The 13,691-nt window shown below is 39.4% G+C and overlaps 1 protein-coding gene across 1 annotated transcript in view; it reads right to left on the reverse strand.

Annotated features, from left to right (window-relative positions):
- The window catches only part of LOC126471165 (CLIP-associating protein 1-A-like), a 247,583-nt gene that overhangs the window by 57,575 nt on the left and 176,317 nt on the right, over nt 1-13,691 (reverse strand). Inside the window, 1 exon segment of the mRNA XM_050099268.1 lies at nt 3,720-3,869. Within this exon segment, the coding sequence (XP_049955225.1) occupies nt 3,720-3,869 (150 nt within the window).

Raw genomic sequence — 13,691 nt, forward strand, 5'->3', positions numbered from 1 at the left:
ATAAACACCCATCAAAGGGAATGTCAACTACTCACATGACAGCACAGCAAATGTTTGGGACAACAGTTCCACAAGTACTATTCAAAAGTGTGATGATCAACAAATTTAAATTAATTCAATTGTGTTCAATGTTATAAATCTGATCATTACAAATACCTTCAAAGCAGTAATGATTAATGGCAGTGACACTGCTGGTGGTATGTGGTAGTTTGTTATGATGAAAGATACAACCCTGTTAAGTGTCTCGTGACACTGAGTACCAAAAGGTGATACTATAAACAAAAAATAATAAAAAAAGTAGTGTCAAAATGATGATAAAACTACAATGTTAACAAACTGTTTATGGTGGTAAAAACTGGATCTCCATCACACCTCGAAGCTCGCTTCGACCCAAATACTCCAAAAACAAAAACAAATTAGATTTCTGTAGAGAGCACAATTAAACCCTGCTGTCATCATAAAAAGAACAGAAAACAAGTAAAAAAATCAATCTAATTATTGTAACCCTTACTTGATACGCTTTTATGGAGCAACATGCTTGACACATTGGGGCATGGAAGTAGTGGCTGGGGGGATCGCACTCCAATGACAAAAACTGTTATAACAAATAATCTACTGAACAACTTCACTTGAAAACTTTTATAGCTGCTCAAAAAACTCACTTTTTGAAGTTATATGGGTTATATAATCAAAAAATAAGAAAAAAAACAACAAAAAATTGAAAACATTAAAGGTTCTTTAAAAGAAATCATGTAAATGGCCAAAAATTTAACTGAGTTTCCTGAAGTTAGAGATATACAGGGTGGTCCACTGATCATGACCGGGCCAAATATATCATGAAATAAGCGTCAAATGAAAAAACTACAAAGAACAAAACTGAATGGGGAAACCAGATGGCGCTATGGTTGGCCCGCTAGATGGCGCTGCCATTGGTCAAATGGATATCAAACTGCATTTTTTTAAATAGGAAACCCCATTTTTTATCACATATTCGTGTAGTACGTAAGGAAATATGAATGTTTTAGTTGGACCACTTTTTCGCTTTGTGATAGATGGTGCTGTAATAATCACAAACATATGGCTCACAATTTTAGACAAACAGTTGGTAACAGGTAGGTTTTTGAAATTAAAATACAGAACATAGGTACATTTGAACATTTTATTTCGGTTGTTCCAATGTGATACATGTACCTTTGTGAACTTATCATTTCTGAGAACGCATGCTGTTACAGCGTGATTACCTGTACATACCACATTAATGCAATAAATGCTCAAAATGATGTCTGTCAACCTCAATGCATTTGGCAATACGTGTAACGACATTCCTCTCAACAGCGAGTAGTACGCCTTCCGTACTGTTCGCACATGCATTGACAATGCGCTGCTGCATGTTGTCAGGCACTGTCGGTGGATCACGATAGCAAATATCCTTCAACTTTCGCCACAGAAAGAAATCTGGGGACGTCAGATCTGGTAATTGTGCGGGCCATGGTATGGTGCTTCGACGACCAATCCACCTGTCATGAAATATGCTATTCAGTACCACTTCAACTGCACATGGGCTATCTATTCAGTACCACTTCAACTGCACATGGGCTATGTGCTGGACATACATCATGTTGGAAGTACATCGCCAATCTGTCATGCAGTGAAACATCTTGTAGAAACATCGGTAGAACATTACGTAGGAAATCAGCATACATTGCACTATTTAGATTGCCATCGATAAAATGGGGGCCAATTATCCTTCCTCCAATAATGCCGCACCATACACTAATCCGCCAAGATCGCTGATGTTCCACTTGTCGTACCCATCGTGGATTTTCCGTTGCTCAGTAGTGCATATTATGCCGGTTTACATTACCGCTGTTGGTGAATGACGCTTCGTCGCTAAATAGAACGCGTGCAAAAAATCTGTCATCATCCCGTAATTTCTCTTGTGGCCAGTGGAAGAACTGTACACGACGTTCAAAGTCATCACCATGCAATGCCTGGTGTATAGAAATATAGTATGGGTGCAATCAATGTTGATGTAGCATTCTCAACACCGATGTTTTTGAGATTCCCGATTCTCGCGCAATTTGTCTGCTACTGATGTATGGATTAGCCGTGACAGCAGCTAAAACACCTATTTGAGCATCATCATTTGTTGCAGGTCGTGGTTGATGTTTCACATGTGGCTAAACACTTCCTGTTTCCTTAAATAACGTAACTATCCAGCGAACAGTCAGGACACTTCGATGATGTTGTCCAGGATACCGAGCAGCATACATAGCACACGCCCGTTGGGCATTTTGATCACAATAACCATACATCAACACAATATTGACGTTTTCCGCAATTGGTAAACAGTCCATTTTAACACGGGTAATGTATCATGAAGCAAATGCCGTCCGCATTGGCGGAATGTTACGTGGTACCACGTACTTATAGGTTTGTGACTATTACAGCGCTATCTATCACAAAGCGAAAAAAGTGGTTCAACTAAAACATTCATATTTCTTTACGTATTACACGAATATGTAATAAAAAATGGGGGCTCCTATTGAAAAAAACGCAGTTGATATCCGTTTTACCTATGGCAGCACCATCTAACGGGCCAACCATAGTGCCATCTGGTTTCCCCCTTCAAGCTAGACGAGTTTCATTCTTTGTAGTTTTTTTCGTTTGATGCTTATTTCGTGAGATGTTTGGCCCAGTCACTATCAACTACATAAAGAAGCATATTTATTCTGAAAAATGAAAGGTATGCCTATCGTGAAGAAGTGAAAAAGCTGTTACCATCAAAATAAGCAAAGTTTTTATTGTTTAAGAACAATATTCAAGTGATTTTGATTAGAAAATAGAAGAAACCTGTTCATTATAATGAAATGAAAGAATTTCAGTCAAATTTGCATAGCTTTAACATGCACACTCATCACAGATTAATGTAAGTCCCATAGTGCTTAGAGCTGTCACAGATTAATGATTTTTGTACACTTCAAGTAACCTATCACATATACGTCGAGTTTGCAAATTACACACCATCTCATTATTAGAACAGAACATCTATTGTAAAGAAAAGAAGGGGAGAAGACATGATAAAACAAAGTGCACATACTTGAAATAAAATGCATTTAAATTTCGCAGACTCGATCTAACTTGACACCCTTGGGTGTAGGCAACCCCAGTCAACTTAGGATAGTTGCCATAGACAAATGGCCACTTTCAGAGTGAAGCAACTGACTCTAGGGTGTAGTGGTACTATAAAAATCATAATAGATAGTGCTATAAGCCCAAGTTTCTACGTTTTACATAGTTAAAGTACAGTCTCCTGCAGATGGGTGGTTTACTTGCTTCTGCAATTCCTTCTAATTGGTCCCCAGAACCATTAAATTTTCAGCAAACAATTTTGTTGTTATTCTCTCACCTATCCCTATTGTCACTTGTGACATTACATATATTATCCATCATCACAATGAAAAGCAATGGAGATACTCCACTTCCTAGTTTTAGATCATTTTTCTGTGTTAGTCATCCTGTTCTCCCTTTTCCCACTCTCACTGAACTCTCATACAATAATTAAGTACAGAATATTTTGAATATATTTTGTAAATACTGGTACTACTAAAAGGTTACTCTTAATAATTCTTTAAAGCTGACAATTGAAACAGACATTTTCCTTCAAATGCTACGAAAGACGAGCAGAAAAATATAAAACTTACAAATATAAAACTTACATCACCAGACCTCCTGTAGCAATCAAGAGATCGCTCTGAACACACACTGGATGTCTCACTGTCATCTGAATGATCATCAAACGATCTGTATGCCTTGCGGCTGAGTGGTACTCGGCTGCCAACTTCATTTCCGTCAACTGAGTCGAATGTCTGTTTGGAAGTAAGAAAGTTGCTGATGTAAGAATAGCCGTATAAAGTATTTTAACACTTAAATGTACAACAATTAAAACAACAATTACAATGAATGTTCTGAGAAAGTAACGCAAATTACTGGTTCTCCAAAACCTTAACAGCAAACCATTAAGTCCTCTCCTTCACATATGTTTACTGGTCCTCTCAAAATCACAATATACCTTCCTAAGATATTAACCTAGATATTTTTATCCAAGCAAACACCATCACTTTTGAGAGGGTCAAAACCATGTCGGCTGAACATTTTGTTTACTTTTGTAAAGAGAAAGGAATTGCACAAGACTAGATAAGGGCTGTAAGATGACAACAACTCATTTTAGGAGTGTCACAAAATATTTAGGTTTGGTTGCCCTGATGACAGACACACACATTGTCTGACGTAGGTGTATCTCTTTCCTCATTATGTGGATTCTTTCCAAAACCTCATTAGGTTGTTGCAGTAAATAAATTTACAGTCACCACTTTATCTTCTTCAATATACTTAAATCCACTTCCAGTTTTTCTTTGTGATGAGATCACGTGTGGCAGATAAGTTTGCTTCGAATATCAAGAGCCTAACATTTTTTATGTACAAACTGAACATGGTGTTAATGCCTTAACCACACTAACTATAACTGTTTGTATCAGAATATGTAATTCATCGGTTGTAAACCACACTTTAAGCATTCTATAAACTTTGGTAGTAGCATCCTAACTTGAACAATCATAATTTCAGTTTACATCTATTTTAATTAAAGAACCTGTTTTGAGGAATTTTAGAAGTTTGAGTGAGGTGTACAACATATTTCATAGTATATCAATAGCTGCAAGCTACAGTTGTGCATTCTACAGATTTTATCAGAAGCACTTGGAGTGTAGGTACTTACATAATTTGAATATGTTTATACTTTTTTTCTGCTACTATAAATATCAAATTGCATTCCATTCATTTTTCCTCTCAATAACAGTACATACTGCCTGTAGCAGTCATAAAGGTCTGCTTTTTTCAAACCTTGTTATATGGGTCGATTAGTGAGCATAATTATGACAAAACAGAAGTTTGAGACAGAAAGTTCCAACAGCTTGAAAGAATCAGAAAATTTGATTACAATTTCTTTATCATCATAAAACAAATCAAATACCGGCTGAAAACACTTCAGTTCTTAAACAGAACTTCTAATTTTTGAAGTGCAACAGATCCAAAAGTTAAAAGTGAAGCTGCACCCCTAATTTTAAGTAATTTATTTGCTAAACAGAAAAAAAATATTGCAAGAGAGACACTGCAGCCCCATAGTAAACGCTATTAACAGGCCCAGACTCAGCCAGTTAATATTTCTAAACATATGGAAATTGTTCTAACTGCTGTCAGTTGACTGGAAGCTGCTTTAAGGGGTTTTCTGGGTTGGCTTTTGACAGAGAGAGAAACATACAAGATTCACCAAAGTGCCTTATGCACTATCCTCTCCCAGGGATACTGACTCCTTTCCAGGAAATACTGAATCTATCATTACTTGTCAATTCCAAGGTTGTACTTTGGTCATTCTAGCGACCAGCAGATAGAAGTGAGAAGACACATCCTGTTCATGGAACTGCATTGACAATATGCAGCGCTGCCCTCAGAACTGATTGCTGCCATCTGATTCTTAGCTGAGTGCTAGGTTCGAACCAGAGATTTCAATGGTTATGCAACAAGTTAGGCTGAGACTTCCAACACTTGGGCCAGCAGATTGAGAACTGTAGAGTTTTCCTAAATTGATAAGGGGTGTGCTACACATCAGAGGCTGCTACACAAGTTGCTGATTGGATGCAGGGTGCACACAAGCTATTGTTAACTACTATTATTATAATAATTATTATTATTATTTCAATTTGATTACTGATCCAGTTTAAGATAATGATAGCTATAGGAGGCCTTGAAGTTTTAGTCTAAGATCTGAAGAAATGTCCCCCTCAGAAAAAGACAATTACAATCTTAGTGATCAGCTGTTAATGCACAGCAGTATGAGTTTCAGGGTAAATCAAAGTGTATATCGAAAGGATAGGTTAGTGGTAAATTGAGGTGGTGTATTCATCACAGTAGGCAAGAAATTTCACTGAGATAAAAACTGATGCTGCATTCAAGATGGCGTGGGCAAGAGTCAGATTCAAGGGTGAGTGTAAGCTTAGGAGTTGCTCTGTTGCCCACCAGAACCATCCCCTCACCTCAGTATTACATACATTTCCCAGTCATACTGTAATCATAGCAGGAGACTTTAATCATCCAGCAATCAGTTGGGAAAATTACAATTTTGTAAGGAGTTGACATGACAGAAAAACTTTGAAACAATACTAATTGCTTTCTCCGAAAATTATTTGGAACAAGTACTACAGAAGCCCGCTCAATGAGGGAAGTATATTACATCTCACGGCAACAAATAGTACAACAGCATGTGATGGAGGAGATCCTTCATGGTATACAATTTATGTAAACCTAAAGAAACATATGCTACTTGGCACATAGATAGTCGTTTTTCCCTCGCTCTATTTGCGAGTGGAATGGAAAGTACATCATACAGTATCATGCAGATTATGATCGTAGATGTAGATCTATATTTGTTGAACAGCAGATGTAAAACAGAATGTTAGGCTACAGACAGACGGATGCTGAATAACGCACATTTCCTTGTTAACGGGGCTACGAGGGAAAACTTCCATGACTATCGCTACAGAATCTTGAAAAATCCAATGCAATTCTGGTCATATGTAAAGGTTGTAAGCAGCACCATAGTTAGTGTCCAGGAACTCATGGATGATACAGGAATTGAAATAGAGGGTAGTAAACCAAAAGCATAAATGTGGAACTCTTGTTTCCAAATGTTTCTTAACTATTGAATGAAGTTCCAGGACCCAATAGACCCCTTATAAAATTATATGAAGAATTCTGTGGCTGAGTCAGTCTCTCTTTTAAGCATAATGTATCACGAATCTGCAGGAAGGGGGATGATGACTGTCCCCAGTGGCTGGAAGAAAACACACGTCATGCACATCGACAAGATGAGCGGCAGAAGTGATGCACAAAACTATTGTTCAGTTTCATTGACATCCATCTGCTGTAGGACAGTCTGAACTTAAACATAATGAGGTACTTCAAAGAGAATGACCTCGTCTGCCAACCAGCGTACATTCTGAAAACATTGGTCATGTAAAACTAACTAACATATTTTGCACATGACATACTTAAAGCGAAGGACCAAAGTAGTTTGGTACACACAGTATTTATTGACTTTGACTGTATTGAGAATTTCTTTGAAGTATTGATTAGGATGTCAATGAGGCAGTCTTTCTGTTCTCGCAGCAGGACAGACGAGTACATCCTTCATTTATGAATTATTTTTATGAGCTTAAAACAGGAGTGATATATTTTCAGTTATCTGGGTGGTTACTAGATTAATTTTTAAATTTGAACCATGGACCTTGCCGTTTTGGGGAGGCTTGCGTGCCTCAGCGATACAGATAGCCGTACCGTAGGTGCAACCACAACGGAGGGGTATCTGTTGAGAGGCCAGACAAACGTGTGGTTCCTGAAGAGGGGCAGCAGCCTTTTCAGTAGTTGCAAGGGCAACAGTCTGGATGATTGACTGAGCTGGCCTTGTAAGAATAACCAAAACGGCATTGCCGTGCCGGTACTGCGAACGGCTGAAAGCAAGGGGAAACTACAGCCGTAATTTTTCCCGAGGGCATGCAGCTTTACTGTATGATTACATGATGATGGCGTCCTCTTGGGTAAAATATTCCGGAGGTAAAATAGTCCCCCATTCGGATCTCCGGGCGGGGACTATTCAAGAGGATGTTGTTATCAGGAGAAAGAAAACTGGCGTTCTACGGATCGGAGCGTGGAATGTCAGATCCCTTAATCGGGCAGGTAGGTTAGAAAATTTAAAAAGGGAAATGGATAGGTTGAAGTTAGATATAGTGGGAATTAGTGAAGTTCGGTGGCAGGAGGAACAAGACTTCTGGTCAGGTGACTACAGGGTTATAAACACAAAATCAAATAGGGGTAATGCAGGAGTAGGTTTAATAATGAATAGGAAAATAGGAATGCGCGTAAGCTACTACAAACAGCATAGTGAACGCATTATTGTGGCCAAGATAGATACGAAGCCCACACCTACTACAGTAGTACAAGTTTATATGCCAACTAGCTCTGCAGATGACGAAGAAATTGAAGAAATGTATGATGAAATAAAAGAAATTATTCAGATTGTGAAGGGAGACGAAAATTTAATAGTCATGGGTGACTGGAATTCGAGTGTAGGAAAAGGGAGAGAAGGAAACATAGTAGGTGAATATGGATTGGGGGACAGAAATGAAAGAGGAAGCCGCCTGGTAGAATTTTGCACAGAGCATAACATAATCATAACTAACACTTGGTTTAAGAATCATGAAAGAAGGTTGTATACATGGAAGAACCCTGGAGATACTAAAAGGTATCAGATAGATTATATAATGGTAAGACAGAGATTTAGGAACCAGGTTTTAAATTGTAAGACATTTCCAGGGGCAGATGTGGACTCTGACCACAGTCTATTGGTTATGACCTGTAGACTAAAACTGAAGAAACTGCAAAAAGGTGGGAATTTAAGGAGATGGGACCTGGATAAACTAAAAGAACCAGAGGTTGTACAGAGATTCAGGGAGAGCATAAGGGAGCAATTGACAGGAATGGGGGAAATAAATACAGTAGAAGAAGAATGGGTAGCTTTGAGGGATGAAGTAGTGAAGGCAGCAGAGGATCAAGTAGGTAAAAAGACGAGGGCTAGTAGAAATCCTTGGGTAACAGAAGAAATATTGAATTTAATTGATGAACGGAGAAAATATAAAAATGCAGTAAGTGAAACAGGCAAAAAGGAATACAAACGTCTCAAAAATGAGATCGACAGGAAGTGCAAAATGGCTAAGCAGGGATGGCTAGAGGACAAATGTAAGGATGTAGAGGTCTATCTCACTAGGGGTAAGATAGATACCGCCTACAGGAAAATTAAAGAGACCTTTGGAGATAAGAGAACGACTTGTATGAATATCAAGAGCTCAGATGGAAACCCAGTTCTAAGCAAAGAAGGGAAAGCAGAAAGGTGGAAGGAGTATATAGAGGGTCTATACAAGGGCGATGTACTTGAGGACAATATTATGGAAATGGAAGAGGATGTAGATGAAGATGAAATGGGAGATATGATACTGCGTGAAGAGTTTGACAGAGCACTGAAAGACCTGAGTCGAAACAAAGCCCCCGGAGTAGACAATATTCCATTGGAACTACTGACGGCCGTGGGAGAGCCAGTCCTGACAAAACTCTACCATCTGGTGAGGAAGATGTATGAGACAGGCGAAATACCCTCAGACTTCAAGAAGAATATAATAATTCCAATCCCAAAGAAAGCAGGTGTTGACAGATGTGAAAATTACCGAACTATCAGCTTAATAAGTCACAGCTGCAAAATACTAACACGAATTCTTTACAGACGAATGGAAAAACTAGTAGAAGCCAACCTCGGGGAAGATCAGTTTGGATTCCGTAGAAACATTGGAACACGTGAGGCAATACTGACCTTACGACTTATCTTGGAAGAAAGATTAAGGAAAGGCAAACCTATGTTTCTAGCATTTGTAGACTTAGAGAAAGCTTTTGACAATGTTGACTGGAATACTCTCTTTCAAATTCTAAAGGTGGCAGGGGTAAAATACAGGGAGCGAAAGGCTATTTACAATTTGTACAGAAACCAGATGGCAGTTATAAGAGTCGAGGGACATGAAAGGGAAGCAGTGGTTGGGAAGGGAGTAAGACAGGGTTGTAGCCTCTCCCCGATGTTGTTCAATCTGTATATTGAGCAAGCAGTAAAGCAAACAAAAGAAAAATTCGGAGTAGGTATTAAAATTCATGGAGAAGAAATAAAAACTTTGAGGTTCGCCGATGACATTGTAATTCTGTCAGAGGCAGCAAAGGACTTGGAAGAGCAGTTGAATGGAATGGACAGTGTCTTGAAAGGAAGATATATGATGAACATCAACAAAAGCAAAACAAGGATAATGGAATGTAGTCTAATTAAGTCGGGTGATACTGAGGGAATTAGATTAGGAAATGAGGCACTTAAAGTAGTAAAGGAGTTTTGCTATTTGGGGAGCAAAATAACTGATGATGGTCGAAGTAGAGAGGATATAAAATGTAGGCTGGCAATGGCAAGGAAAGCGTTTCTGAAGAAGAGAAATTTGTTAACATCCAGTATTGATTTAAGTGTCAGGAAGTCATTTCTGAAAGTATTTGTATGGAGTGTAGCCATGTATGGAAGTGAAACATGGACGATAAATAGTTTGGACAAGAAGAGAATAGAAGCTTTCGAAATGTGGTGCTACAGAAGAATGCTGAAGATTAGATGGTTAGATCACATAACTAATGAGGAAGTATTGAATAGTATTGGGGAGAAGAGAAGTTTGTGGCACAACTTGACCAGAAGAAGGGATCGGTTGGTAGGACATGTTCTGAGGCATCAAGGGATCACCAATTTAGTATTGGAGGGCAGCGTGGAGGGTAAAAATCGTAGAGGGAGACCAAGAGATGAATACACTAAGCAGATTCAGAAGGATGTAGGTTGCAGTAGGTACTGGGAGATGAAAAAGCTTGCACAGGATAGAGTAGCATGGAGAGCTGCATCAAACCAGTCTCAGGACTGAAGACCACAACAACAACAACAACATTGCATATTTGGGTACTTACTATACACAGTATAGCATTTTAATACCTGGGTAGTGTAGTGTGAATAGGGACTATGTAATGTAGTCCAGTGTGGATATGAACTGGGACTGCTGTATTCGTATGCAAGTTGAATTGGTGAACCTTCACTCAAAGCTCAATGCGGTGCTGTCTTCAGTCACTCAGCTTGAGGCTGCTGCCGATGGGCGTCACTGCGGAGGGCTGAAAGTGGGGATCTATAGTATGTCCAGCACATTCCATGTGTCCCTCGACTGGTCCACTACTGTTGATGTCCCTGTTATTGCCCACACTGAGGTTGACCCCTCACCAGTGGCTGAATGGGAGGTCATCCCAAGGTGTGACAGGCAATGAAAGACTTTCTGAGATGGGAGGGGAGACTGATCAAAATACCTCTCTGCTTTGTCTGGCAAACAGGATCATGGTACTATCTACAGCTGATACACATCCTGAGCCACACGTAGTTGCTTGCCCTGTTCTAGAGGAAGCCTCTCAACCTGCAAGGTTGCAGAGGGTAGGATCAACAGCCGTTGGAAGCTCTAATGTTAGGCACGTAATGGCACCCATTAGGGACATGGCTACCATGGATGGGAAGAAATCCAGTGGGCACTCTGTGTGCATACCTGGCGGAGTCACCCAAGAGGTGGCATGGGTCCTTCTGAATGCCACAAAAAGTAAAGGATGTAGGTGGTGGCTCATGTACGTACCAACAATAAATGTTGCTTTGGATCAGAAGAGATTCTCTCTGGTTTCAGGTGGCTAGAAGAAATGGTACAGACTGCCGGTCTTACTTGCAAGATGATGGCAGAGATCACCATTTGTAGCATCATCTACAGGGTTGACTGTTGACCTTCAATTATAGACCTTTGATACAGAGCTGAGTGAAGGGTCTGAATCAGAGGCTCCGACAGTTCTGTAACCATGTAGACTGGAGGAGCCTCGAGTTGCGCCACAGGATGGTGGGCAGGTCAGAGGTCCACTGAACACAGAAAGTGTTGAGTGGGGAGGAAGGGGGGTGCACGCGTGTGGATTGGACTGGGTGATTTTTTAGGTTAGAGGGCCTCAGGGAAAGACAAAATAAGTTTCAATTTTGAAGAGTGATGGCCAGGCACAGAACAAGGGTTGACATAGGAACCGTAGGTATTATATTAGTAAATTGTCGTAGTTGTGTTGGGAAAGAACAAAAGAACCAGGGGCTAGAAAGCACTGAAGCACAATTCGTTCTAGGTAAACAACAGAAAAATTGTGCCAAAATTATTACAAAAGACCTGACGTTGTTCAGAGAGGATACATTTAAATACAGTTGGTGGTTACTGTTAGAAGTAGTCTAACGAAGTTTGCACAAGAAGAGAATAGAAGCTTTCGAAATGTGGTGCTACAGAAGAATGCTGAAGATTATATGGTTAGATCACATAACTAATGAGGAGGTATTGAATAGAATTGGGGAGAAGAGGAGTTTGTGGCACAACTTGACCAGAAGAAGGGATCGGTTGGTAGGACATGTTTTGAGGCATCAAGGGATCACCATTTAGTAATGGAGGGCAGCGTGGAGGGTAAAAATCATAGAGAGAGACCAAGAGATGAATTCACTAAGCAGATTCAGAAGGATGTAGGCTGCAGTAGGTACTGGGAGATGAAGAAGCTTGCACAGGATAAAGTAGCATGGAGAGCTGCATCAAACCAGTCTCCGGACTGAAGACCACAACAACAACAACAACAACAACAACGAAGTAGATAGTTCCTGTGAGTTAGTATATGTAGAGGTTATACTCAACAACTAGAATAAATTAATAATTGGTTCCTTTACTGACCTCCAAAGTCAGATGATACAGCTGCTGAACAGTTCAAAGCAGTCTTCTTTCGAACAGGTACCCCACTCATACAATTATACTTGTTGGTGACTTCTGTCTAGCCTCAATATGTTAGCAAAATAACATATTTGAAGTCAGTGGCAGATACAAAACATTGGCCGAAACTGTACTAAATTGTTTGTTCGAAAATTATTTTAAACAATTAGGTCAGGAGCCCACTAAAAGTGTGAATGGAGGTGAAAACACACTTGACATCTTAGCAACAAATAACCCTGATCAAATTGGGAGCATTGTGATGAATTCAGGGTACAGTGAATGCAAGGTCGTTGTAGCGAGACTGAATACCGCAACACCCAAACCTAACAAGAATAAACACAAAATATACCTATTTAAAAAGCGGAAAAAATTCGCCCGACGCTTTCTTAAGGGACAGCCTCCATTCCCGATGAACTAACTATAAAAGTGTAGACCACATGTAGCTTATATTCGAAGGAATGGTATCAAAGCAACAGAGAGATTTATACCAAACAAATTAATAGCAGATGGAAATAAACTCCAATAATACAAAAAACAGGTCAGAACACTGTCGCACAAGCAACAAAAAAGCATCCGAAATTTAAAAGAATGCAAAATCTCCAAGGTTGGTGATGTTTTACAGAAGCTTGAAATTTAGGGTGAGCTTCAATGCAAGGTGATTTTAATAGTTTTCACAACAAAACTCTGTTTTGACATGTGGTAGAAAATCCAGAGAGACTCTGGTCATACTGGAGGTACACCAGCGGCAAGACACTATCAACACCTTCAATGCACGATAGTGAAGGTCATGTTGTCAATGACAGTGCCAGTAAGATGGAGTTAAAATACAGTTTTCTGAAATTCCTTTACCAAAGAAGATAACATAAGTTTTCCAGAATTCGAATCAAGAGCTCCTGCCAACATGAGTAACTTAGATGTCGATATCATCAGTGTAGCAAAAAAAGCTAAATCACTTAATAAAGTCCTCCACTCCAGATTGTATACCAATTAGAGTATGCTGATATAATAGCTCCATGCTTAACAATCATATACAACCACTCACTTGCCAAAATATCCTAACCTACAGACTGGAAAGTTGCAAAGGTCACACCAATACTGGAGTAAGAGTATGAGTAATCCAGTGAATTACAGACCCATACCACTAATGTTGATTTGCAGCAGGATTTTGGAACACATACTACGTTTGAACCTTACGATTCTTAAACCAAGTGT

This window comes from Schistocerca serialis, chromosome 3 (genome assembly GCF_023864345.2).
Source record: "Schistocerca serialis cubense isolate TAMUIC-IGC-003099 chromosome 3, iqSchSeri2.2, whole genome shotgun sequence".
Lineage (NCBI taxonomy): Eukaryota > Metazoa > Arthropoda > Insecta > Orthoptera > Acrididae > Schistocerca > Schistocerca serialis.